At 67.4% G+C, this 25,325-nt stretch overlaps 1 protein-coding gene across 10 annotated transcripts in view; it reads left to right on the top strand.

The window, feature by feature from the left end:
• ARVCF (ARVCF delta catenin family member) overlaps positions 1-25,325 on the top strand; it is a 30,246-nt gene that overhangs the window by 1,956 nt on the left and 2,965 nt on the right. For 6 of the 10 annotated variants that reach the window (XM_055404227.2, XM_055404225.2, XM_055404226.2 and 3 more), the window contains exons 2-10: positions 11,964-12,172; positions 19,370-19,528; positions 19,619-20,148; positions 20,812-21,311; positions 21,664-21,847; positions 22,379-22,496; positions 22,735-22,906; positions 24,254-24,325; positions 25,191-25,318. In XM_055404227.2, coding sequence (XP_055260202.2) covers positions 11,978-12,172; positions 19,370-19,528; positions 19,619-20,148; positions 20,812-21,311; positions 21,664-21,847; positions 22,379-22,496; positions 22,735-22,906; positions 24,254-24,325; positions 25,191-25,318 — 2,058 coding nt within the window. In that variant the 5' untranslated portion in view covers positions 11,964-11,977. Of the gene's footprint in view, positions 1-4,776; positions 5,184-11,963; positions 12,173-14,894; positions 15,052-18,920; positions 19,035-19,369; positions 19,529-19,618; positions 20,149-20,811; positions 21,312-21,663; positions 21,848-22,378; positions 22,497-22,734; positions 22,907-24,253; positions 24,326-25,190; positions 25,319-25,325 lie in introns of those variants that run through there. The other 4 variants (XM_055404233.2, XM_055404232.2, XM_055404224.2 and 1 more) reach the window with 3 other exon arrangements.

Raw genomic sequence — 25,325 nt, 5'->3', positions numbered from 1 at the left:
CTCGGGAGTCAGAGAGTAACCAGCGGGACTCGGGGTCCAAGAAGAATAAGCAGAGGGACTCAGGGTCAGGAGCCGACCTGCCCGGAGCTGGGGGGCAACCGCATCACTCCCTTGCCCCTCCCCCGGTGTGGGGGGTGGGTGTTAGGCACAGCCCTCACTCACCGCTGCCCTGGCGGACCCTGAGCACCGGTGCCCTCCAGCGGAACAAGCACAAGCTGAGTGCGGCCACCAGAGGGTGCCCAGGGCCGCCACAGCCAGCAAGAGTGGCTCCACCCAGCCCCCCAGTGCGGGGGGAGGATGACCCCTTCCCCAGGTGCCCAGAGGCACTCACTGGAGCTTTGCTCTGTCCGGGCCTCCTGCCCAGGGTGGGGAGCTAGAGAGGGCAAGGCCCCTGGGGACTGGGCACAGCAGGGGGAGCAGGCTGGGGCCAGGCTCCCAGTGGCCATCCTGTCATGCACGGCCCCCGGGTCCAGGCCAGGCCTCGGCGCCAGCCACTCAACCCCCGGCCCTGCCTCTCTGCCTCAGTGTCTTGGGCGGCATAGAGGGCGCAGCCAAAGGGGGTCCTTTCAAGATGCACAGAGTGACCAGCGGCCAGCAGGGGCTGGACAGGATTTCCATGGTGGAGCAGGATTCCAGGCTAAGCGTAGGGCAAGCTCGGGCTCCTCACCACCTTTCATGGCCCAGAGCTGCCAGCCCATCCCCCCAGCCCGAGCCCCATCCATCCATCCCGAACCCCACACCCCTCCAGACTGGGATTGTGCCGTGGGGGTTCCCTCACACTGCCAGGCATCTCTGGTCTGTGCTTGCTGTCGTGGCTCTTGGCTGGCCTCTACAGAGGGCTCCTGCCCAGCCAGGGCCACCACAGGCCTTTCCGGGGCAGGAGCAGCCCCCTGGGACCCCAGGCTCTTGGTGCAGTGTCCTTGTTCGGCAGGAACCCCCGAGCCTGCCGACCTGCTCTGAGGGTTGCTGAGGAGGGCTCCCTGCGACAGGCACCTTCAGCCTCGCAAAACAAGCCTCACCGCTGCTTCTGCCTTCATGTCTCAGGCCTGCCCTTCTGTCTGTCCATCCACGGCCCCAGGGCTCTTAAGAGGCTCTGCCCCCAGCGCCCCAGGGTACAGTGCCTCCGAGGCAAGGCGCCCTGGGCATGCAGACCCCGCCCAGGTCCACACCCACCATGCACCATCCAGACCCTCCGGGTTCTCAGTCCTTCTCTCCCTGAAGATGCCCCCCCACCCCCACACTGGCCTGGACCCCGGCTTGCCTCTACTTTGGTGGCTTCTTGGCCCGTTGGAGCCTCCAAGGTGGGAGCCACGTTCTTCCCATTGTTGGGTGGTTATCAGGACTGATAATAAAGGCACATCATTCTTGTGGGATGAGGTCTTTGTCAACGCTTAAGCCGGAAGCAGATGTGCCCAAGACATATCACATTCGGAGCAAACACTGATTCTTGATCTCGGTGGGGGCCGCAGGTCCTGCCAGGAGCGGGCGGACTCCCAACCACGCCTACCTCCCAGGCGCTCACGCACACACATGGACATGCGTGCACACAAACGCCTGGCTCGAGCCCTCTCCCCCGCCCCGCGCCTTCGTCCTTGTCTCTGGCCCTGGCCTCCTGCTCTCCTATCACAATCCTGCCCCGACTGGAAGCCCTTCCCCTTGTTGAAGGGGCTGCCAGGAGGCAGAAGGCCGCACCCTCAGGCCCCCGAATGAGTCATGTCCACAAGGAAAGGTTGGACGGAGGCTTGAGACCACTTGGGTGACACTGCAGAGCTGAGGGGGGAGAACTCCTGTCACTGTGATCCCCGGAGGGGCCTCCCGCCTGTCTGTACCACCCTGTTTTTCATTTTTTCAGCAATATCGCCAGGCCTAGATGCAAGCAGAGGGGAGGCTTCCCCAGGCCTGGACGCAGGTGGAGGGGAGGCGTCCCCAGCCCCCTGGCTGAGACAGGCAGCTGCACGGTCCTCGGTCTGGGCTTGGGAGGCTCACTGCCCACCTCGGAGGCATGCAGATGGGGCCAGCCTCAGGGGACCTGGGGGAGGTGGGGCATTGACCCCTGCGCTGGCCCTGGTGCCGGAGCGTATCACAGCAGAGCATGCCCAGCCTTGGGAAGCCGGAGAGGTTATCCACTTACAACTCTGGACGCTCCGGGTTTTGAAGGATAGTCAGAAGCGTTAGAAGAGCCCAGGCGGCCAATGTTAAGCATGGACGCGACAGACCCCGTGCAAGGCAGGACAAGAACATGCTCAGGGTCCTGGGGGCGGCCCTGTCAGCGCGCCGAGGGACGCCCCTGGGCAGGGATAACCAGCCGGGGCGGCCCCTGTCAGCGCACCGAGGGACGCCCCTGGGGAGGGATAACCAGCCGGGGCCTGACCCCGTCCAGGAGGGACTCAGCCCCACAGACTGGCCTCCGCAGGTGCCCTCTGGCTCCCTGCAGGACGAAGAGCCCACCGATAGGTGTCTGGACGTGCTGACCTCCCCGGGGACATTCCATCGTCACATGGGTGGCGGGCAGGGCAGCTTGTGGTCAACAGAAGGACGGACTGTGGCCTGAGTGTGTGTGTGTGCACCTCTGGTCAGCCTCAGCCCAGGTGGGCACAGCACCTCAGGCTGGACGTGAGGCCTCCTGCCAGCCCTGCTTGAATTCGCCGACGGGCTGGGCATGGACCACAGACACTGGCTTGCAGGACGCGCCTGCGCTGGGGACAACCCGCCAGGACGTCAACCGGGCAGGTCTGCGCTGCCCTGACGCGGACACCCGGCTGGTTGGTGCCCACATGTTGCACAGGCCGCCAGCTCCGCTCCTGCCCGGGGCTGCTCCCGCCAAACCAGAGAGGCTGGAGCCACCAGCAGTGACAGGCCACGGGTCCACATGCCGCGGGAGGCTTTGGCCGATGGGGCCGGGTGGCCTCCGGCACACACAGCCATGCCAGGCCGCGGTCAGAGGGGAGGAGCTGTGCCCGGCATGCGCCGGCCCTGCCTCACAGGCTCCTCTGCGGTGACAGCGCTGGGGGCAAGGGGCGCGGCGCCCGGGGAGGGAGGCAGGGACAGAGGCGGAGGGGGCCCCGGGCCCGCGTGGCCGGGCAGTCTGTTTGCCGTGCCGATGGACTCGTGGAGGGTGGCTGCCTCTGAGAACACCAACCCACCGTCTCAGTGGCCAGGCTGCGGGGCCATGCGGAGCCTGCTCAGTTGGGATGAGGAGGCTCAACCCGCATCCAGGCTGCGGGGCCTCTCGGGGTCAGGGCCGTGCGCATTGGCCACTGCGGGCTTTTTACAGCCTTTCAGTGTTTGCCTGTGGTTGGTGACTTTCTGTTTGAGAAAGTTTCAAACTTTGCACGTTCTGCGTGGAAGCTGTGGAAGTCTTCTTCTTCCAACAGTTCCATGTCCCACGCGTGTCCTCTGAGCGTGGCCGGGCGAGCACATGTCCGTCCACCCTGTTGGAGTTTCCAGGTCAGCTTCCATGCCCGATGTTTCACCCACCTGGATTCTGCGTTGACGCAGATGGGAGGCGATGGCTGAACTTGGTTGACACAGTTGTATCTGAACTGTTACCTGACCGACGCATCCTGTCAGCGGAAACTGGAAACAGGACCCCCGGCTCCTCGCTGGACACTCAGGCCGACCAGCCTCTGTGTGGGACGGTCCCGGGCGGCCTTGATCTGGCCCCACAGGTGCGGCCTGGTCCACACTGTCCAGGGGCCCCCGCCGTGCTGGCCCTGTGCACGCGGGACCCGCTCTGGTCTCCCTGAGTCTCCAGCCCGTGTGAGCCCCCTTGGTGACCAAGAACAGGTCCCTGCTGTGGGGAAGCCTCTCGGAAGCCCCCACAGTGATGCGGGCCCCCTTTGGAGCGTCCCGCCTCTGAGCGTGCGGCTGCCCACGGTTGGGTGGGCCTGGGCGGTCCCCCGTGGCGTTCCCGCTCCCTGGCGGCCTGCAGGGAGCGTGTGGACCTTCTCCCTGGGTGTGGGCTTGGCACACTTGTGACCTCCAGTGGACACAGTCCCAGCTCCACCCACACCTGCCTGTTTGCATCTCTGCTGGGGGGGGGCCTCGCCCCACCAGCCACAGCCAGCTTCTGCCTGCTCCCTGGGTGCTCTGCTCTGCTCCCGGCCTGGACCAGCCTGTCAGCTTCCTTCCCCAGGCCCTGAGCCTGTGCCCCGGCCTGGCCCACAGTGACCCTCCACAGGGCACCCCGAGTCACCAGCTCCGCCTTGACTTCGGTCTTGTGCTCCGATCTGGGGAGGGGCGCCTGCTGTCAGGTGGGGCAAGGGCGGCCCCCACGCCCCCCACCGTCCCAGCACACGTTGCCAGGTTGACGTTTGCAATTGATGACTTTGGTATTTCAAATATGCTTTTAGTTAAACTTTCTCTTTTCAAAATATTTTCACTCTCCATGAAATCCTAATTAGGCCATTCATTCATCTGAATGTACTTGCTGCTCTCTGCATTTTGCAAGATAACGAGACTGGGAGCCGGCTGGCAGCCCGTCCTCTGGGGCCTCCACTTGCTCGTGCCCTGCAGGGAGAGCCTGGCCCCGTGGCTGTGGATGGGGGTCGAGTGTGCAGGCAGGCACACGGGGCCTGGGTGGCACGTCGGCCCTGACAGTGGGAAGTCTGCCCGATGTTTCCTTAGTACGTCCAGAGCTGGGTTTACCCTTGAGATGTTGAGAGAAGGGAGAAAGGGAGGTGCCCGGTTTGCAGAGCTGTCAGCCGGTCCTCACTGTAGAGGAGCGTCTGTCTGCAAATAGGGTGGGTGGGCCGCGGGGGGCTGAGCCGACAGCACAGACCGCCTGGTGGCACTGTGGACGCCTCGGTGCTCCCTGGGGTGGCCCAGAGCCCGGGGAGAGTGAGCCGTGCAGGCCCAGCTTGGCATGAGCACAGCCTTCCCGGCTTCCTCCTGGGCGGACAGCTCAGGCCCGCCGTGACCCCGCAGCCCTGCCGGAGGCCGCTCTGTGGGGCGGCTCCCGGCCAGATCTGGGGTCTCTCGGGGACCCCCGGTGCCAGTGGGCGTGGCCCGGCATCCCGGCCTCACTGCTCCCATCCTCCGTCCTGACGGCTCTGGGTTGTTTTCCGTGGTTCGGCCCGTCTGCCCCTGGTGTGCGTCCTGTGGTCTCAGACAGTGTCCTGGCCACCAAGCTTCTGCTGTGTTTCTTCAAATCCCCACGGGGTCCATGATCAGTTCTTCTTAAGGTTTGTCCCCAGTTCATCAGATCAAGTTCGTCTTTCACCTCTCAAGGACACCTATCAACAGCTCCCTGAGGCTTGTGCCAGTTAACTGCAGGTCTCCGGGGCCCTGGGGTGGTAGGGGCTGCCTGGGCGCTGGGGTCTCTGCCACCCTAGGGCTTCTGTCCAGGGTCCTGGCCCGGCCACACCCCCCTCCCGTCACAGGGACCTCCGGCATGGACCAAGGCTGGGCGCTGCAGGCCAGGCCTCACGGGTCTGCCCGACCCTCCAGGAGTCAGACTCTTGCCTCCCCCAGCACACGGATGTCAGAGACCACCCACCACCGGGCAAGTCTGCTGGGGGCAGCTTGGTGGGCTCACAGCGGCACGGCGCGGATGGGCGTGTGTGTGCGTGACCTTACGGGTGGCTGCAGGTGTGTGCCTGCGGGCGGATCCCAAACTGCCAATCGGCCTGCCGCAGTGATCCGCATCCTGCTGGTGGGGCCGGGGCACACACCCCGTTCGGTCTCACGGGATGGGGCGGTCGGGGAGCCCGGCAGGGGCACTGAGGAAGGGCGGGGGAGGGTGTGGGAGCAGAGTCTGCACTGGGCGGGGTGGGATGAAGCCCCTGCCCCTGCTGGGGCGTCTGCATGTAAAGTAAGACTGCTGGCGTCTGACCGTGGCCATGGGCACTCCTGGGCCTCCTGCACCCGTCTGGCTCCCTGCAGGGTGGTGCGGGGGAAGGGTGGTCTGCAGCAGAGGAACTGGCATCTAGCTCAGCTTCTAGGAGGAGGTGGGGGTCCCAGGGCCCCCGGGAGGGGCTGGGGCCAGCTGGAGGCCACACGGGACCCTGGGCAAGGGCAGACCAGCAGGGCCCTTAGATGCTGTGGGCTGGGGGTGAGGCCGGAGGGCTCCAGGGCCCCCTTCCCGGGGCAAGCTCTGCTCGGTCGTCCGCTCATTCAGGCCCGGGTGACCCGGCCACCCAGCCTCTGCCCACAGCCACTGGAGGATCTTCCTGACACTGTCAGCCCCCAGGCTGCGGGCTCTGTGTCTGCAGGGCCCCCCATGATTCCCCGACGAGGGGATGGGTGACCAGTTTCCCACTCTTGCCACTTCCCAGGGAACCTCCTCGAAGCTGAGCTGCAGGACTGCGAGGCCCTGGGCTGGGCTTGGTGGGGGCGGGGGGCCAGGACTGCTGACAGCGGTCCATGCGAGCCTGTCCGGGAGCCCAGAAGAGTCAGCAGCTCCCAGGAATGCTGGCGGGGCAGCCGGCCAGGCGAGCGAGGGGCCCCTGCCCCTGACCGTGAGGGCTGCCCCTTGGCAGCCTGCGCCCCTGCCCCGTGTGGTTCTGCCCACAGAGGACCAACCCTCCTGGACCAGCGCAGCCCCCTGCTGCCCCCAGGGCTGTGGCCCCTGCTCCGGGCGCTGGGTTAGCAAAGCTGCAGGGGTCAGACGGAGGTCATCCGGGGAGGGCTGCTGGGCAGGGTGCCCGGCACACGGGGCACTGCCAAGTGCCTGGTCAGCAGTGGCCAGGGTGGCGGGGGCCCACAGGGGTGGGGAACGGCGGGGACAAGCCACACGCTGGGGGCTCTGTGCTGGGCCCACACCACCCCTGGGGTCCCATCTCCCCTCCCCGGCAAGGCCCCCTCCTGCCCCAGTCTGTCCTGAGGTCCTAGCTGCAGCAAGCCTGCCCCAGGCCACCCGGCTGGCCCAGCTGTACGTCCTCGGGGCAGGCAGGTGATGATGGGGTGGGACCGGAGACATGGCTGGCCTGGCCCCAGACCTGCAACCGTCCTGGCCGCCGCCCACCCCGTACTGAACCTGACTTCCCGTCCTGAACCCTCCCGTCCTGAACCCGACTTCCCATCCGGCAGGGGGCTTTGCTGCTGCCTCCATCCCCTCCCCTTATCCAGGAAGAGCAGGTCTCCTGTCAAAGGCGGGGAGGCTGTGGGAAGTCCCCAGGCCCCTGCAGGGAGCCCCCCTGGGGCCGGGGGCTCATCCCAAGGATCCTTGTGTGAGCAGGCAGTGCTGGGGGTGGTATCCTGAACCACCAGACTCTCCAGCTTCCTTGGCTCTGCAGCCTCGGGGTGGGGGCTGGGCTGAGGGGCCCGACCATGTCCCCCAGAGACTTGCTGGCCACAGGCTCCCCCGGGCTGAAGCCCCTCAAAGGGACTTTGTGCTGCCACAAAGAGCCTCTGTCCCTCTCGGGGAAGCTTGGGTGTTGCCATGGTGACAGAGGGGGCCTGGGAAGAAGGGGTCCTACGTCTTGGGGGGAAGGGGTGTTCCAGGCAGAGGGCACTGGTGCACACAGGCCACACCCTCGGCCTGGACGGACAGCTGCCCGGCTGTGGCTCACTGTGCTCCTCGAAGTCTCAGTGACCTCTCGGCTGCTGGGCAGGAGCTGGGTTCTCAGGCTTGGGGCCCAGCAGAACCCCCCGGTTTGGTGCCCCCTCAGGAATGCCTGGGCCCTGTGCCCACCCCAGAGGATGATGCGAAGGGGGTTCTCCTGGGGTGGAATGGGGGTGGGGGAGCCACCTTCCAGGGGGACCCTGGGGGAAGTGATGCAGATAACACGCTGCTCCCCCACGTAGCCCACCGTGGGCTCCCCTTTCGTGGCCGGCCTGGAGGGGGTGGGCCACTGGTGCAAAGAGCAGCGTGCCCTCCAGCCCCAGGCCTCCCTGCCCTGCCCTCCCTTGGGGCGGCCCTGGACTGCCTGCTGCAGACACCGTGGGGGGTGAGTCCTCGGTGCCCAGCCCCACCTCAGAGCCTGTCGGGCTTCATCCTCTGGCTGACGCAGCCAGAGTCTGGGGCAGGGGCGGGGGGCAGCCGTCCGCCGAATCACCCAAGAGCTGCAAGTCCCCATGACTCGGAGCACGCGTCTGTAACCCGCCCCAGCAGGAATCTCAGACCAAGGCCCTTCTGGGGTCTGACGGGGGCTCCCTGTGGCCCAGGCCTCCCGTCCCAGCAGCTGGCATGCTCATCCACCCTCTGGCCAGGGCCAGGCCCGGCCCTGCCGTGTGCAGCCTGCAGCCACCTGGCCCCTCCCGGGCCCTGGCCCCAGCCCTAGGCTCTAGGATGCTGGACCTCAGGCTCCACATGCCCCAGAAAGCATTCCTGCCTTAGCCTGCCCCCAGGCCTCCTGCAACCTCCCCTCACGTCCTCCGATCCTCCCGGATGGCCCGTCCAGCAGCCCCCTGACCTGTGGCTGACCAGTACTGCTCAGGCCCTGGGCACCCCCTCCGTGCAGGGCAGGAACCCCTCAGGAATTGCCCCTGCCCAGAGCAGCCATCCTCTCTGCAGTCAGTGGGTGTTCCTGGGTGTGCACGGGGGCAGGAAGAGGTCACCAAGGGGCCATCTGTGTCCACCTCCCACCCCCATGGTGTCTGGCCCAGGTGACAATGAGGTACCTCCTCTGCTGGGCAAAGCTGACATCCAGCCTGATGTCCAGCTCCCTGAGACCCAGCTGCTTCCCTCAGGGTCCCTGGGGTGAGTTTCCAGATCCCGCCCTCACCTGCCAGGCTGCTGCAGGGAGGGGTGCCCACCTTCCCAGCTCTTACCTGCTTCCTGCCTACGCCAGTGGTTTGTACGACCCTCCACCCAGAGCCCCCCTGTGGCCAATGTGCATGTGCTGGTGTGCATGCGTGTGAGTATTTCCACACTCCTCCTGCACACAGCACCGCTGGGCCACACACCTGGTCTAGTAGCGTCTAGTGAAAGTTGCTCAGTCGTGGCCGACTCTTTGCGACCCCATGGACTATACAGTTCACGGAGTTCTCTAGACCAGAATACTGGAGTGGGTAGCCTTTCCCTTCTCTAGGGGATGTTCCCAACCCAGAGATTGAACCGGGGTCTGCATTGCAGGCGGATTCTTTACCAGCTGACCCACCAGGGAAGCCCAACACACCTGGCAGGCACCCTTTTCACTCCTGGGCTGGGGTTTGGTTTCTGCTGGCTCTTCCGGGCACCATGTAGATGAAGGGGGTCACTTGTCTGCTGGACATTGTGAACCCTTGGTCCCATGTGTCGACGGTATCTTGGTTTTGTTGTTTTTTTCCTACTGCCTATCGTGGGAAACTGGAAGCACGCAACGGTGGAAAGCAGCGGCGTGTGTCCCACGTGCCTGTCCAGCTTTTGTAGTGGTGGGCGTGCAGCCCAGCGGCTCCCATCTGAGCAGTTGTTCCACCAAGGACAACCTCGGCCAGAGGTGCTTTTTCTGGATGTTCAGAAACCCTGCTTTCTCGTGAAGGCGAGCCGGTCCTTTTTCCTCTGCAGTTTCTACCACAGCCTTATGGTCGAGGACAGTCTCTTCTGCCCAGGCCTGCCCCCAGCCCTGCACCAACTCCGGGTGACCCCGTGGGCCTCGCCGTGATGGGTGGATGCAGACCCTGCCTGATCGTGGCACCGTGCTGTCCTCGTAGCTTCGGCCAGCAGCTCTCCCCAGGGCTGAGGGTGCCCTCTGACCCCCGCGGGGCGGCGGGGTGAAGGCAGGCCCTCGTGGGGCTGGGGACAACACGGTGCCCTCCCAGGTGGTGGGCTGAGGCCCACTCCCCTCCCGCCCTGGGAGAAAGGGCCAGTGCGGAAGCAGAGCCCTGTCCTTCCCTCACGGAGGTCGGGGGGGGGCACTGGGCAGTGTGCCAGCAAAGGGCCTGCAAGGGGAGGGCCCTGGAGCCCCAGTCTCCCGCCCGCCTCCCCGCCAGCCTGACCCATCGGAAATTCCTGATTCCTCAGCCCAGACTGGACTCCGTCCCCATAATTTGATTTCTGGAGCCGGGTTTGGCTGGGCCCATGAGGAGGAGGAGCGGCTGGCTCAGCACAAAGACGGATGCCCGAGCGCAGGCATGGTTTCGGGAGATGGTCAGCGCCCCGCCAGTCCTTCTGGGCGCCCACGCCCTCCTGGGGGAGCAAGTGCTGGCCGAAGTGCTGTCCCAGCTGGCTGAGAGCCCCCTTGGGGGTGTGTCCGCCTCACCCCTGCCCACCCACTCAGCCCCCGGCTGCCCGCCCCCACCCTGCTGTGGCCAGCCTCCTTTCCTCCCCAAACTGCACCCTGCGGACCCACCCACACCCTCGACCCCCCTGCAGCATCCACGTGTCCCCTCACCGCTCCCTGTGCGCCCCTCACCGCTCTCCGTGCTCCCCTCCCCGCTCCCCCGTGCTCCCCTCACTGCTCCCTCGTGCTCCCCTCAGTGTTCCCCGTGCTCCCCTCACTGCTCCTCGTGCTACCCTCCCCGCTCCCTCGTGCTCCCTGTGCTCCCCTCAGTGTTCCCTGTGCTCCCCTCCCCCTGTGCTCCCCTCCCCCTGTGCTCCCCTCCCCACTCCCCCGTGCTCCCCTCCCCGCTCCCTGTGCTCCCCTCACTGCTCCCTGTGCTCCCCTCAGTGTTCCCCGTGCTCCCCTCCCCCATGCTCCCCTCCCCGCTCCTCGTGCTCCCGTCACCAATCGTGCTCCCGTCACCAATCGTGCTCCCCTCAGTGCTCCTCGTGCTCCCATCACCGCTCCCCGTGCTCCCTGCCCCGCTCTCTGTGCTCCCATCACTACTTCCCCGTGCTCCCTTCCACCTGCTTCCTGCCCTTCCATCCCTCCACCGACCGGGGCTCTTCCCAGGGGGTTCAGCCTGGTCACCTGCCCCGGGTCAGGTGAGGTGGTCTCTGGACGGTGCGTCTGTCCCTGTCTTCCTGTTAGACATCCCCCCTCCCCATGAGCAGTCTGCACCTGGCACTCAGGACGCTGGGGTCAGGGTCTGGGCGGGGGTGTGAGGGGTCTGCCTGGTGGGCAGTGCGAGGTCCTCATTGGTGGACGGGGGCAGGGAAGGTGCTGGCCAGGCAGGAGGGCGAAGGTCACCGCGGTCCCACAGGGCACACTCCCCCAACCCCCAGGCCTCCCAGGCCAGCAAAGAGGCGAGCCTGGCGCCCACCTCTCCCCAGAATCCGCCGGGGGCGGCATCATCACAGTTCTCGGTCCAGCTTAAAAACACATGGCCTGCAGTGGCCCACGACCCACGCTGACCGCTGTCCTGGTACTTCGGCTGGTTGCTGTGTCATTGGTGTAACAGGTGCTGGGCAGGCAAAGGCCAGATCTGGGGCCCCGCTGGCCTCTTCCCTTGTGGGGCCATGGTCTGCCCATCTGTCACGGGCATGGGGGGTTCTCTGAGGTGTGCCCACGCCCCCAGCCCAGCCACGCTGGTACAAGCCGAGCCCAGGGCTGACCCTGCCCCCCCCAGGCTCTGTCCTTGCAGCCAGCACAATCTGGGCCTGTGAGCAGTTCATCTGACCCTTTGGGGGCACCCAGTGGCCGCAGGGCAGCTTCCCACTCCCTGCGCGCTGGTGCCCTGGGCCTGCTGGGCCATTCCTGTGGCCACAAAGTGGCCTCCCACGCTCTCCAGGCCCCAGCGTCCACTTCTGAGCTGGGTCTGCGCAGGGGTTGCGAGGCTGAGGTGAGCTGGCAGGTGCCGTGGTCAGCAGAGGGCCTGAGAGATCTGAGAGCCGGTCACGCCTGCTCCTCCATACTTTCCCTTCCCTCCCCGGTCTCCCCCGTGGGCTCAGGGCCCCCCAAGGTTCTGACAGGCCTGGCAGGAAGCAAGGAGCCTGGGTCAGAGCCCTGCACGCCCCAGGGAGGGAGCCGTCTGATTCCGGCCAGCCTTGGATTAATGGCTTTTAATTTAGAATTTAATCAATGTGGCATCTCTCCAGAGGGCTGCACATTCTGGTTCGGTCGTGAGTCACGTGCTCTGAGAGTAGGGTGGGCAGGGGGCCCGCGACACCTCCCCGGGCCCCTGCCCTGGCCACACCCTGATTTGCTCTGCTCTGCCCGCAGCTGGCGCCCCGGTCATGGAGGACTGCAGCGTGCGCTCGGCCGCCACCATCCTGGCCTCAGTGAGAGAGCAGGAGGCCCGCTTCGAGCGGCTGACGCGGGCGCTGGAGCAGGAGCGACGCCATGTCGCGCTGCAGCTGGAGCGCGCCCAGCAGCCCGGCACGGGCGGTGGGCAGTCCCTGCCCATGGCCTGGCAACAGCTGGTTCTGCAGGTACTAGCCCCGGAACTCGGCCCAGTGGGAAGACAATCACAGGACCCCAGTGGACCACAAGCCCATAGGCAGTGGTTTATTTTGAGGCCTCCTGGGGCCTCGGGAGGGAAAGGGAGTGGGATTCCAGCCCCCCTGGGTGTGCAGGACATCATGTGACAAGGGGGCAGGACATGGCCAGACCCTCAGAATGGCGCTTTCCACCTGAGGGAGCCCACGGGGCCCAGGCGGCTGGGCAGGGTCCACTCTGGGCGGCTCAGCACTCAGCCTGGGCACGCGGAGGGTTCGGCTTCCATGGAGTCTCCCTGCTTTTGCTGCTGCTGTGTCCATCAGCAGGCCAGCTGCCGGGAAGGCTTAGGCAAGGCTGGGCTCTGCCTGCTGCCCGGAGCATGACAGCCACTGCCCCTGCGCAGCCCCAGGAGGGGTGAGCCTGGTCTGCTCCTAGCCTGAGAACTCTGAAGTGGGGATGGACAGTCTGGTGCGGCCTCCTGGGCTCCTCCCCATGTGAGCTGTGGGCTACCGCCAAACCCACAGGTGGGGGCTGGCTCCTGGGGTGTCGGCGGAGGAGGGAACACTTTGCCTGGAGGTCGCTGTGATGGGCTGAGGTGCAGGGTAGGGCGCTGGCAGGGTTCAGGGGAGCCGGACTCACACTGGCAGAGTGGGAACCCGGGGCCTCTGTTGCTGGATAGAGAGGGAGCAGGGTACGGGTCTGGCCCGAGACTGGCCCAGCAGGCTCGGCTGCCCAGCCTGGGCATGTGGGACTCAGAAGCAGTGGCCCCTAGTCAGATGGGGGGCATGGCCAGTGACTTGCCCAAGCCTTGATGTCCTCATCTGATGGTGGGCAGTCCACACGCACAGCCCAGCTAGGTCCATGGTCAGAGCCGAAGACATCTCTCCACAGATTGGACACGTTGGGCAGCTCTTTCCATGCTGGCTGGCGCTGACATGGCCACACAGCTGGTTCACAGAGGCTGGAGCTGAGGCCAAGTGGGTCTAGGTACGAGGGCCGCCCCATGGCCCCCTGGACCCAGGCCACTCCAGACAGTGAGGCCTGCACCCCCAAACTTGGGGAGCAACACAGCCAGCTGGGCCTCATAGGGACAGTGGCAGCCCATGACCCCAAGGTTACTCTTTGGGCGCCAAGCGCTCTTTCCAGGCTCCAGCCCTCCCAGCCTGGAAAGGGCTCTGGCATCCAGCCCAGAGGGTGTGCTGAGGGTCCATGACTCCCTGGGAAGACGTTCACAGAGCCTGGAGCTGCCCTGGCCGGAAAGGCCACCACCCTCCCCAGCCACTGCCCCTCCCACCCGGGGCCCTCCAGGCCTGCCCCTGGTATTCTGTCTCTTGGCAGGAAATGGTTTCCCAGGCTGAGATCAGACTAGCAGGACTGATTGGGACCCTGGGGAGGCCAGGCCACATGTAGCCAGCCAGGCCTGGCGGCCTCCATGCCGCACCTGCTTCCCAGCCCTGTCTCAGCAGGAGGTGCCTGGTGAGCCACCTGTGACCCTTGGCTGCCTGGACCTGGTCCTTGGAGTCAGAGCCCAGGTCTATGAAGTTTGGAGGCTGGCAGCCAGGCAGGCGGCTGGGGCTGGGGAGCCGAGGGGTGGGGGCTGTCATGACCCTGAGGCTGTGCCATAGTCCTGACTGCAGGCCTTTCATCGTCCAGTAGAAAGGCTGAACCTCCTCTGGACACCTGGAGCAGGCTGGCTGGAGCAGGGCTGGCTCTCACCCAATGTATGTGTGGTGGAGGTCACCTGTAGGGACCTCGCCAGCTGCAGGCCAGGCTGAGGTGGGGGTGTGCCCGGGACAGTAGCAGACAGTGAAATTTGGGAGAAGGGACTACTCACACAGAAAAGTCCAGGTTCCCTCAGGACAGTGGTCCCATCTTCTGCTCCTGCCTCGCGTGGCTCTGAGTTACAGGGGCCAGTGGTGACGAGCAACTCAAGGGAAACTGAGGCTTCAAAGGACATGCATGCAGTGGACACCCATAGAGCTTGAGCATGCTGACTGCATGGCCCATGTGCTGGCGTGACTTGGAAGGGGCAGGGGGTCTGGGGAGAAGAAGGTGGAAAGCAGAGAGCCCAGGCCAGGGCCCCCTCTCGTGCCCAGCCCCCCGAACCTCCCCCAGGTCTGTGTTCCCTTAGGGGAACCAGACTCCTGGGTGTGGCCTGCTGGGGGCCGAGAGTTCACCCCCAGACGCGTCAGAAGCCCTGATAACCGCCTCCCCGCCCAGCTACCGCTTAGTACATCAAAGGCGGGAAGAGAGGGTCTGATGCCAGCTAGGCCCGCCAGCCTTGACCCAGCCACCCAACAGTGGTGCTCCCTCCCCGCCCTGTGATCTGTCTGCTCTGGCACCGCTCAGCGGCTGGGGGACCCGGAGCGGGGGAACTCAAGTCTCAGAGGCCTCTGGGCCACCTGCAGGGGAGGGGAGCGCTTTCACTGGGAGCAAACCGAAGCCCGGGAAGGGCTCAGCGGGAAAATGCCAGCCCCGCGGCAGGGGCGTGGGGACCGGGAGCCCTGACCCGCCGCGGGGGCGGAGGGCGACCCCGGCCCAGCCCGGCCCCGCCCCCCGCCGGGCGCCGCCCCGCCCGATTGGCTGCTCGCCGCTCCGCCCCAGTTTCGCCCCGCCCCGCCCCAGCTTGGCCCCGCCCCATTGGCTGTTCGCCGCCCCGCCCCAGCTTGGCTCCGCCCGATTGGCCGCTCGCCTGGTCGCCCCGCCCCGCCCGTCGGCCGCTAGCCGCCGCTCAGCCAGGTCCGCCCGCCCGGAGCGAGTCCGCCGAGCCCGAGCTGAGCGGCCGAGGCACCGGAACCGATCCCGGTCCAGCCGCCGCCGCCGCCGGCCCGCGCCCCCCGCGCCCGGCCCGATGCCGGCCGAACTCAGACAGGTTGGAAGGAACTTGGTCCCGTGCGGGGGCTCAGTCTCGGGGGCCGGCGGCGGAGGGCGGGGCGCTGGCCCTCCGGGAGGACCCGCTTTTGTTTGTGGAGCCGCTGGCCGGAGGCAGCTATTGTCTGCGCCCCCGGGGCCGGGGCCGGGCGTGGGGGCTGAGTGGACGCGCCGCCGGGGGTGCCGAGAGCGGGCCGGGGCCGTGGCCATGGAGGCGGGGGGCCGCGGGTGCACCCCGGCCAGCGCGCCGGACAGGTGCCTGGGACAGGGTGGTGGGCAGGGCCTCCCGGAGCAGCACCTCTGCTGCAGTAGGGAGGCCGCGTCTGGAGAGGGCGGCGCGGCTAGGCCTCCCCCACGTTCCCAGGGCCCCTGCTTGGGGGGCCGCGCAAGAGCTTCGGATTCTAATGGAACCCGGTCTGCCGCGGCAGCGCACGTGGAGCGAGGGCTGGGGGCCTGCCCTGCCCACGTGCAGAGGCGGAGCGGGTGTCCTCCAAGCACCAGCACCGGGGAAGGCTGGTGGGTAGCCTGCGTGCTTGCAGTGTGTGTGTGTAGGGGGGGGGGGCGTGCACTTACAGGCAGGGAAACTGAGGTGGGGGGAGAGGCAAGAGGCGGGCCTGGACACCTGCCCAGCTGGACAGCTAGGTGCCCGCTGGCTCCAGTGACCGAGGGACCAGTTCAGGGGAGCTGAGGGCATCTGCGGCCACCATGTGGCTGATGGCTGTGGGCTGGGCTCGGGGAAGCTGGGTTAGGGGAAAGCCCACCCTGCTGTCGCCCAAAGGCTCGCTCCCCTAGTCTGCAGGGCACCCACCGCCCCATGTCCTCTGGTTACTTGGCCTGGGGCTGTGCACTCGCAGGTGGAGTGCTGCTGTGGAGGGGTGAGCTCCCAGTCAGCCAGGCTGGACCCACTGCTCTGGGAACCAAGGGAGAGGGCATCTGTAGTGGCCAAGAACTTGCTCCCTGGGGCAGAGGCTTGCGCGGCCTGGCCTAGACACTACCAGGATGGCCACTCTGGGTGCGGGGCTGGCGTTCCTCCCCCTTCCGTTCATTCATCCAGCAGCCATCTCGTGCCCCCGGGCCTGGACAGGGGGTTGTTATGCCTGGACGCTGCTGTAACCCATCCCCTGTGTGTGCCAGTGGGGTCGCGGGCACCCCACATCCTGGTCTTCATGACGGAAACTCAGTGCTCCTCTGGGGAAGGCAGGTAGCGGGGGTTGATCCGCACCTCTGGGACACTCCCCCCCCCACCCCGCCGTCCAGGCCCCCAGCCGTGCCTGCGCTTGTTTGCTGTACCCTCCTGCCATCGCCGCATGCGCCCCTAGAGGCTGCTCTGGGCCTTTGCCTTGACCCCCAGGTCACTTTTCTATGCCCCGCACACCCTAGATCTGGTCACAAAGGCAGGACTGGCGCTATCCCCTTGTCCCACAGCCTGGACACCTGGCTTCCTCCTGTTTCTGTGTGAGGAAGCTGAGCCCAGGTGTGTAGCCAGCTCTGGGCCCCGGGGACCCTCTTGAGAGTAGTAGGGTGCTGGTCACTCCAGCCCCTGGCTTGGCATCCTGGGCCAAGCCCTGTGCACAAGCTCCAGGAGCTCATGGGAAACCCCAGGCCTGGACACAGCCCCTTGCTGGGCTGATCCCAGGGGTTGTAGACCCAGTCACCGTGGACGGGAGGACCATGGAACTGATCTGGGCTCGAGGCAGAGGTGACGGGAGGCTGGACAGTTATCCCAGCATGAGAGGCAAGGGTGGGGCCCAGGCCAAGGACAGGGTGGAGAGGCGGTGGGCGGGACTGGCGGGATGGGGGTGGGGGGGCTCCGTGTCTAAGGTATGAGGGAGGTCTGGGGCTGCAGGGCTGGGGGTCCCTGAGGCTCAGCTGGCCTGGGTAGGTGTACGCGGGGCATGGGGCCCTGTAGCAGGGCCTGGAGCCAGACGGGGGTGCAGGCAGGCTGGTCCGCAGCCTCTGGTGAGCACCGACCGTGTCCCGGAGGTCAGTCAGTGACCCCACGTCCTCACCCCAAAGCTGTTTCAGAGGCACCAGCCATGGGTTGACCTCGGGCCCCCGCGGCCCCCAGGCCTTGGCTCCCCCACCTACTGGCTCCTACCGTCCCCATGGTGGACGCCGGGGGTGCTGAGGGAGCCTGGAGGCACAGGTAGAAAGCAGGGGGTGGTGTCATGGGGGTGTGGGTGATGGGTGCTGTTGGGAGAGCCCGGGATCCGGGCTGGGTGCTCTTGCACGCATGTGTGAGTGCACACGTGTGTCCAGGTCCCGGTCTGCATGTGTGTACCCAGGCGTGTGTATGGGGGCCAGGCCTCCCCATGCTCCCTGGCTGACTCAGACTGCTGCCTCCCTGCCCGCCTGCCCCGGTGAAGTCATCGCCGTTTTTAGCTCCCTGAGGTCACTTGCCAGCGGGGGCTCTCAGGGCCTCGGGATCCCGCTGCCGGGCTGCCCGGGCTGGTGTTGATGGGAGCTGCTGCAGGGTCACCAGGCCTTCCTGGGCTCCTGGCTCCCCTGGACCCCACACCCTCAGCCCCCCACAGCACTGTGTCTACAGGCCAGGCAGCCAGGCGCCAGTGGCACTGGGACCCAAGGGGTGCACCCCCTGTGCCCTCCCAGAAGCCCGAGCCCAGCAGGGCGGGCCTCTTTTGGGACAGAGTTAATATATGCAAATGTACACACACCTCCCCAGGGCCCTCCCACGCCGGGTCCTGGACTCCCTGCCCTTCCTCCTCCCGGCGCCATAGCCTGCAGCCTTGCTGCCCGGCCCAGCCCCTGGCCCTCGGCCCCCTGTGCCAGCAGAGCGCCCACTGCCTGCCACACTCATGCCCCTCCCTTGGCCAGTGCAGACGCGGGGGGCAGGGGTGCTGAGGGTCTGCGGGTCGCCCTTGCACCGCCCTGGCTCCCCAGGGTCCTCAGACAAGAGCCAGGTCGCTCTGCTGGGCTGACCGCCCGTGTCCCCATCCCAGGCCTCTATCTGCTTCTTTTCCTTGGGGGCGGCCTCCCTCCTTCGGGCTGGGACCCTAGTGGGCATGCTGCTGGCTGTCTAGGACCATGGAGATGCCGCCAGGCCGAGGCCCGTGAGGGGTGACGTGTGCCCAGGAAGCCTTTCCCGGGGCGCTGGGGTCCTGTTAGCAGCGCACACGTCCTGCTCATACTCTGCCCTCCGTCAGGCCTTAGCATCACATTATAAAACCACACCTGTCCTTGGGGCCCTGCTTCTGGAGGAGGGGCGCATTCCGTGGCCCCTGGCACTGTGTGCAGTTGGGGGACATGCGTTCCTTTAGGACGGGACCCCACCCATCGGGCACGGGCCTGGCCGTGGAGCAGGGCCCGGCCTCCTGCTGACCCAGGAGTGTGTGCCCCCACACCACCCACTAGGGCTTGGATCTCAGCCACTGCCCCTCCTGGCCACAGGCTGGTCCTGGGGTGCTGGTGCAAGCAGGGGGGACCTCGTGCTGCTCAGCATGGCAGGGGGGTCTGACCCAGATGTGCTGTGGGCTGGCCTGTCCTCTGTGAGCCTCAGTTTACCCTCAAGAAAGTCTGACCCGCAGGCCTGTGGCCTTCAGAAGCACCCCTGTGAAGTGCCATCTTGTCTGCGGGGATGTTGGCAAGGGGGGCTGAGAGCTAAGGGCCCTGCTGGGGAGACTGGGGCAGAGTGCACGGAGGGGACGCCAGGGCCCCCTTCTGGGGTTGGCTGGTCCTGCTGGCCTGGACCCAGCCTCTCTGGGCTCTGACCTGGCACCAGGTCTCGGGGACCGGGCACCGGCCCCTGGCCTGAGGGAGGCCCTGCCCACACAGCAGCCCTGAGCATCCGGCCGGAAGGAGCCAGGGTATTTTGTTGCTCCGAGTGCGCAGGGCTTTCTGGGAACTGGGTATTTCTGTCCTGCGAGGGCGTCCGCAGGCCCTGGGGGTGGCAGGAGCCTGGGTGTGCCCTCCGGGAGCCGGTGAACGGTGCCAAACCTGAGACCCTCTGGACTCAGGGCTTCTGAGGTGGGTAGGGAGGTGGCCCCGCCAGGGAACATGAGTGTCCCACGGGCACCTGGGCCTCCAGGAGCAGCAGCAACCCTGTCACACAGCCCCCAAGAGGGTCCCCGCCCCAGGCTGCGCATCGCGCGGGGTTGGGGGGCGGGCTTTACCCACTCGCTCAGCCCTTGGAGCCCTCCCTCGCCCCAAGGCGGTGGACCAGCCCCTCCGCTGTCTGTCAGAGGCAGGAACGCGCCACCCCGGCTGAGATGGGCACGGGGTGGGAGGCAGAGCGGGGAGGCGTCCGTGCCCAGAGCTAGTGAGCTTGGGGCTGTCCTGCCAACACCTGCCCTCTTGCCCAGGAGCAGAGCCCGGGCAGCCAGGCCTCGCTGGCCACCATGCCGGAGGCGCCCGAGGTGCTGGAGGAGACCGTGACGGTGGAGGAGGACCCGGGCACCCCCACCTCCCACGTGTCCATCGTCACGTCCGAGGACGGCACCACGCGCCGCACGGAGACCAAGGTACCGGCGCCCCGCCTCCCGCGCACCGGCCCGCCCACCGGCCGCCCGCCCACCGGCCGCCCGCCCACCGGCCGCCCCCTTGCCCACCAGGTCACCAAGACAGTCAAGACGGTGACCACGAGAACCCTGCGCCAGGTGCCCGTGGGCCCCGATGGCCTCCCCCTGCTGGACGGCGGGCCCCCCCTGGGCCCCTTCACCGACGGCCCGCTGGACCGGCACTTCCTGCTGCGCGGGGGCGGCCCGGCGGCTACGCTCTCCCGCACCTGCCTCGGCGGCGGCGGCGGCGGCGGCTTTCCCGAGGAGCCCCGCGACGTCCCCGGCTGCTACGGAAGCCTGTCTCGAGGACTGGGCGTCCGGCCCCCACGCGGAGGCCCCCCGGGCCCGGGCCCCGGCGATGGCTGCTTCACCCTGCCCGGCCGCCGGGAGGCCTTCCCCGCTGGGCTGGAGCCGGGGCCGCCGGCCGGCCGCTCGCAGCCCGAGCGGTTCCAGGCGGAGCCGTACGGCTTGGAGGACGACGCTCGCAGCCTGGCTGCAGACGAAGAGGGGGCCCCGGAGCTGGAGCCGGACTACGGCCCCGCCGCGCGGAGGAGGCCGGACTGTGGGCGGGGCCTGCGCGCCAGGTGAGCCCTGCGCCCTGCGCCCTGCCGCCGCCTCCTGCCAGGGTACCACCCGGGCAGTCTCGCTGCGGGATCGGCCTTGACTCTTCTCGGGACAGCGGCATGGGCGGGCTCGGGCCTGCGGGGCTGCACTGGGTCCCCTCGTGCGGGTCTGGAGCCAGAGAAGCTGGTGCCGCACTGGCACCTCCTGCCCCCGCTCCAGCTAGATGGCCCCGGAGACGTGAGCTCAGGGCCTCTGTCAGCTTGGGCCAGACCCCTGCCCGTGCACAGGGGTGCTCAGAACCCAGGCCCCAGCCCTTCCCTCCCCGCCGGCACCTCTGGTTTTGTCTCTCCATCTTCGAGTGGGAACAGGCCCGCAGGCGAGATACTTGCCCAGCCGCTGCCGGTCACCTGAAAGGGGGTTGGACATCTGACCCGGGCCTGGTGGCCCCTCCCGTGGTCCTACCAGCAAGGCTGTGTGCAGGGCCTGCCTGTGGGCCTCATGGGAGGCAGAACCCCATCCTGGTGTTTCTCAGAAACATTCAGCTGGGAGTCGGGGGTCTGCCTAGTGGCGGGAGTGGGCGAGCTCCCCGGGTCTGGGGACAACCTGCCCCACAGCCAGTGCGGTTGCTTGGGGGCAGGGCGGCGGCCGCGAGGGGACAGTCACGCACGTGCTCGCTCACCCAGGGCCTACGAGGACGTGGCGGACGACGGCGGTGAGCTGATGGAGGAGCGGCCGCCCTTCCCAGCCACCGCGGCGCCCCTGGCGCAGCCGGAACGCGGCAGCCTGGGCAGCCTGGAGCGGGCGGTGCGGCGCTCGCCCTCGGCAGACAGTGCCCGCAAGGAGCCGCGCTGGCGGGACCCGGAGCTGCCCGAGGTGCTCGCCATGCTGCGGCACCCCGTGGACCCCGTGAAGGCCAATGCGGCCGCCTACCTGCAGCACCTGTGCTTCGAGAACGAGGCCATCAAGCGGCGCGTGCGGCAGCTGCGGGGGCTGCCACTGCTCGTGGCCCTGCTGGACCACCCGCGCGCGGAGGTGCGGCGCCGGGCCTGCGGGGCGCTGCGGAACCTCTCCTATGGCAGGGACGCCGACAACAAGGCCGCCATCCGGGACTGCGGCGGCGTGCCCGCCCTGGTGCGCTTGCTGCGGGCCGCGCGGGACAGCGAGGTCCGCGAGCTCGTCACAGGTGAGACACCCGCCCTGGCCCCCAGCTCCTGTGTGCCTACCACGGCTCCTCCGGCCCTCCCTCCCTGGTCCTCCGGGGAAGTGGTGGGCCTGTGGCTGGGTGCGGGTCACCTGACGACCACCTCTTGGCCCTGGAGCTCAGTCCCAAATGCCTGGGAAGGGGTGCACCTGCCAGCCCCTCCCGTGTCTCAGCCCCTGGGGGCTCCTTCCCCTCCCCCTCACGCCAGAGTGCCCACAGCCTCTCACCATGGCTGGTGTGAGCTGGGTGGGGAGGGGGTCCCTGAGCGGGCCCCCTGGGGAGGAAGGGCAGACAGAGCCTGCAGTCAGCCCGGGTGGGTCGATGGTGCCCGCAGGCACGCTCTGGAACCTGTCATCCTACGAGCCCCTGAAGATGGTCATCATCGACCATGGCCTGCAGACGCTGACCCATGAGGTCATCGTGCCAAACTCGGGCTGGGAGCCGGAGCCCAATGAGGACTCCAAGCCGCGGGACGCCGAGTGGACAACCGTCTTCAAGAACACGTCAGGTTGCCTGAGGTGCGGGCCCTCAAGGCTGCTGGGGCTCTTCCCTGCCCAGGAGACGGGAGCCGGGCGCCCAGCCAGCCTGTGCCCTGGGGACATCCCCGTGTCCAGGACAACGTGAACGGCGGCTGGCCACCCAGGCCTCGGTCTCAGAGCTGATCACAGCGCCTGCCCGGGTCCGAGCACGGGCCTGCTTTGCACGTCTGTGTCCCTCCACGTAGCCCTGCCACAGCCAGGCGGGGAGCTAGGACTCACAGATCCAGGTCCCCTCGGTCCTGCCTGTCTGTGGGGGTAACCCCCTGTGGGGTCCCTGAGAGGTGGAGCCCTGAGCTGCACAGACTCAGGCCTCTGGGAGTCAGAGGAGCCCCCAACCCATGTGGGTGCAGGCGGGCCCCCGGCCCAGGTCCTGCGGTCTGCCATTCACTGCCAGACTCCCTCGTCTGCTGGCAACCCTGACTGTGTGGAGGCATTTCTGCAGACAAGACCCCAGGGCTGGGGGGAGAGTCCCCACAGGAGGCAGCCACAGGCTCACTCTCGGCCTCCCAGGAACGTGAGCTCGGATGGCGCAGAGGCCCGGCGGCGGCTCCGCGAGTGTGAGGGTCTGGTGGACGCCCTGCTGCACGCCCTGCAGTCGGCCGTGGGCAGGAAGGACACGGACAACAAGGTGGGCAGGGAGCCCCGGGAAGGGCCGGACTCGCAGCCCCCATAGAGGGCTGGGGTTTGAACAGGAGCCCTGGAGCACTCGGGCAGCAGGGGGCGGGCACGTGGTCCATGACGGGGAGGTGCTCCCCGCCCCCTCAGACGCATCCCTGGGTCTCACCCCAGTGGCCCCGGCCCCTCCCACCTTCATGGGCCGTGTACCCCCCAGGAGGGTCAGCGCCCCGCACCCCCTCTCCCCACAGTCGGTGGAGAACTGCGTGTGCATCGTCCGGAACCTCTCCTACCACGTGCATAAAGAGGTGCCGGGGGCCGAAAGGTACCAAGAGGCCGAGCCCGCGCCCCCGGGTGGTTCCGGGAGCGCCCAGCGCCGGAGCAGGGAGGACGCCAGCTGCTTCGGTGGCAAGAAGGCCAAAGGTGTGTGGGCGGCACCGGGGTTCGGCTCTCGGATCCCAGCCCCGCTGAGCTGAAGGCCCTCCACGCCCATGGGGATGACGGTCAGGGAGCAAAGCAGGACACCCGGGGCGGGCAGGAGGGAACCCGTGCGGTGGTCTCCTTTGGTGCCCAGACCCAACCTTCAGCTCCAGGAAGGGTTCTGGGGGCCCACGTTTGGACATCGCCGCCTTCCAGCATTGGCAGGGCGCCCGAGTAGCACCCACCCACCTCACTCCACCCCTGCCTCCGGCGCAGCTGCCGGGGGTCTGTGCCGACCCCGCCCACCCACCGCGTGGCCTTTCCTGACCCCGTCGCCCATGGGGTCACTCCCCCAGGAGTGATCGGGCTGAGACTCCCTGTCCCCGCCCGACCCTGGGGGGCACGGGGCACTGCCCGCTCAGGCTCCTCTCCTTTCTCCCGTGCTTCCTCGGCCGCCCAGAAGAGTGGTTCCATCAAGGTGAGTCCCTGCTCGGCCTGCGTGCAGGCCTGGCGGGTGCAGTGGGCACCAGGGACCCCCCATTGCTCAGGCAGCCGTCTCCATGACAACCGCAGGACCTGCGTCTGCAGGAAGGCCCCTCCCTCCTCCGGGCAGCCGTCTCCATGACAACGGCAGGAATGTCGGCCTGGGGCTGGTTGGGAGGCTGAGGGGCTGTCCCTCTGTGAAACCTCAGCCATGGCCCTGGGTGGGGGGAGCCCAGGGTGGACAGGGCCAGGCACGTCCATCCCAGGGCCCTGGGGAGAGAGTCTGCTCTCCGACGGAGCTGGTGAGGTGTGCTGCAGACAGTGGGAGCACGCAAAGGCCCCATGGTGCTGGCAGAGCCGGCCTAGCCGACTGATCTCAGCTCTGCCTTCCGCGAGCAAGGGCGTCCTGTCTGGGTGGAGGGGCTGGGACGTGGTGAGCTGGCCTTCAGCTGGCAGGTTAGAAGGGTGTCTCCTGGCTGCCAGAGCCCAGGGCTGGGTCCGGCCACCACAAGTGGCACTGTTGGCCCCAGGCCTGCTTCACTGCAGCTCAGCGTGCCCTGCCCCCACCAGGCCTTGCTGCCCTGTCTGCACCTCCCTGCCCAGCCTGGGCTGCTGGCCCCTCAGTTCACGCCCTGGGACCCCAAGGAGGCTATGGGGCAATCTGGAGCACGGCTCCCAGCACCCAGTGGGAGACGAGTCCTGGCCACCACTGCCCTCTGGGCCGACGTGTCTGCCTGAACTCAGGATGGCACCCTGCTCCCAACCTCCTGGTGCCCGTTCTGATGTAGGGGTGTCTTCTGGGCCACACTTGATACACACCTGCGCTCTGCAGGCTCCATCTCATCCTCCACTGCCCTTCTGTTCCAGGGAAGCGGGATGGGGAGCTGGACCAGAACTCGGACACCCTGGACCTGCCCAAGCGCACTGAGGCTGCCAAGGGTGAGCGCGGGGAGGCAGAGGCCAGGCCAGTCCAGGAGTGAAGTTCTGTGCCACCGAGCTGGCCTGAAGGGCCTTGGGGCCCAGTGGGGAAACTGAGGCCCACAGGGGTTGGGCTCCCAGAGGACTGTGCCAGCCCCTGGCCATCTGCTCAGGGCTGGGAATCAGGGTCTGTGCCAAGGTAACCTCGGGCAGGTATGGGGATGGAGGCGTGGAGGAGCGGGTGGGGATGGCAGTGAGGGTCTTCAGCGAAGGGTAGGGCTAACCGGCAAGGCCACCTGTGCCAGCTGAAGTGCCTGGGGGTGCAGTCAGGCCCAGTTTGGAGGCTGGTCCAGAGCACCCTGGCACGCTGGGGCAGAATCGGGGACGGTGTGATGACACTCAGGGTGAGGGACAGGGGACGGAGGTGATGCCCAGGGACACAGGCCGCAGTGTGGGGCAGACCTGGAAGGCTGCTCCTCGCTCTGCCCTGGAGCACCGTGGAGCGACTCTGCTGCTGGGGTGGGGCCTCCATTGAGGCAGGGCCAGGACGGGTTGAGCGGCTACGGCTTGGAGGACAGGCCTCTAACGTAGGTTGCGTGGGTGGGGGCTGTTGTTAGGCAGTCTGAGTCCTGTTGCTAGGGGAGCAGTCCTGGCTGCTGCCCACGCCCCACACCCCCAAGCCGGGTCCCTGACCTCTCCCGGACTCCGTTGCTTCCCCTGTGAAATGGGAAGGCTTTTCCTCTCGGGCATTTAAGGGGTGAACACGTGGGTGCGGAACGCCCCCAGGTGACGTCACAGCTGCCCTGGGCCCCAGCTTCGGGAGCGCCGTGGAGGGGGCGGGGGACGGGGCGGCATGCGTGACCGCGGCGGGGCGCTCCGTGCCCAGGCTTCGAGCTGCTGTACCAGCCCGAGGTGGTGCGTCTCTACCTGTCCCTCCTGACGGAGAGCCGCAACTTCAACACCCTGGAGGCCGCGGCCGGCGCCCTGCAGAATCTCAGCGCCGGGAACTGGGTGGTGAGAG

The sequence above is a fragment of the Moschus berezovskii genome, chromosome 19 (assembly GCF_049115385.1).
Source record: "Moschus berezovskii isolate FMDL1 chromosome 19, NW_MosBer_1.0, whole genome shotgun sequence".
In the NCBI taxonomy this organism is placed as follows: Eukaryota; Metazoa; Chordata; class Mammalia; order Artiodactyla; family Moschidae; genus Moschus; species Moschus berezovskii.
Note: the sequence above shows the minus strand (reverse complement) of the source record. Positions and strands in the feature narration are given on the sequence as shown.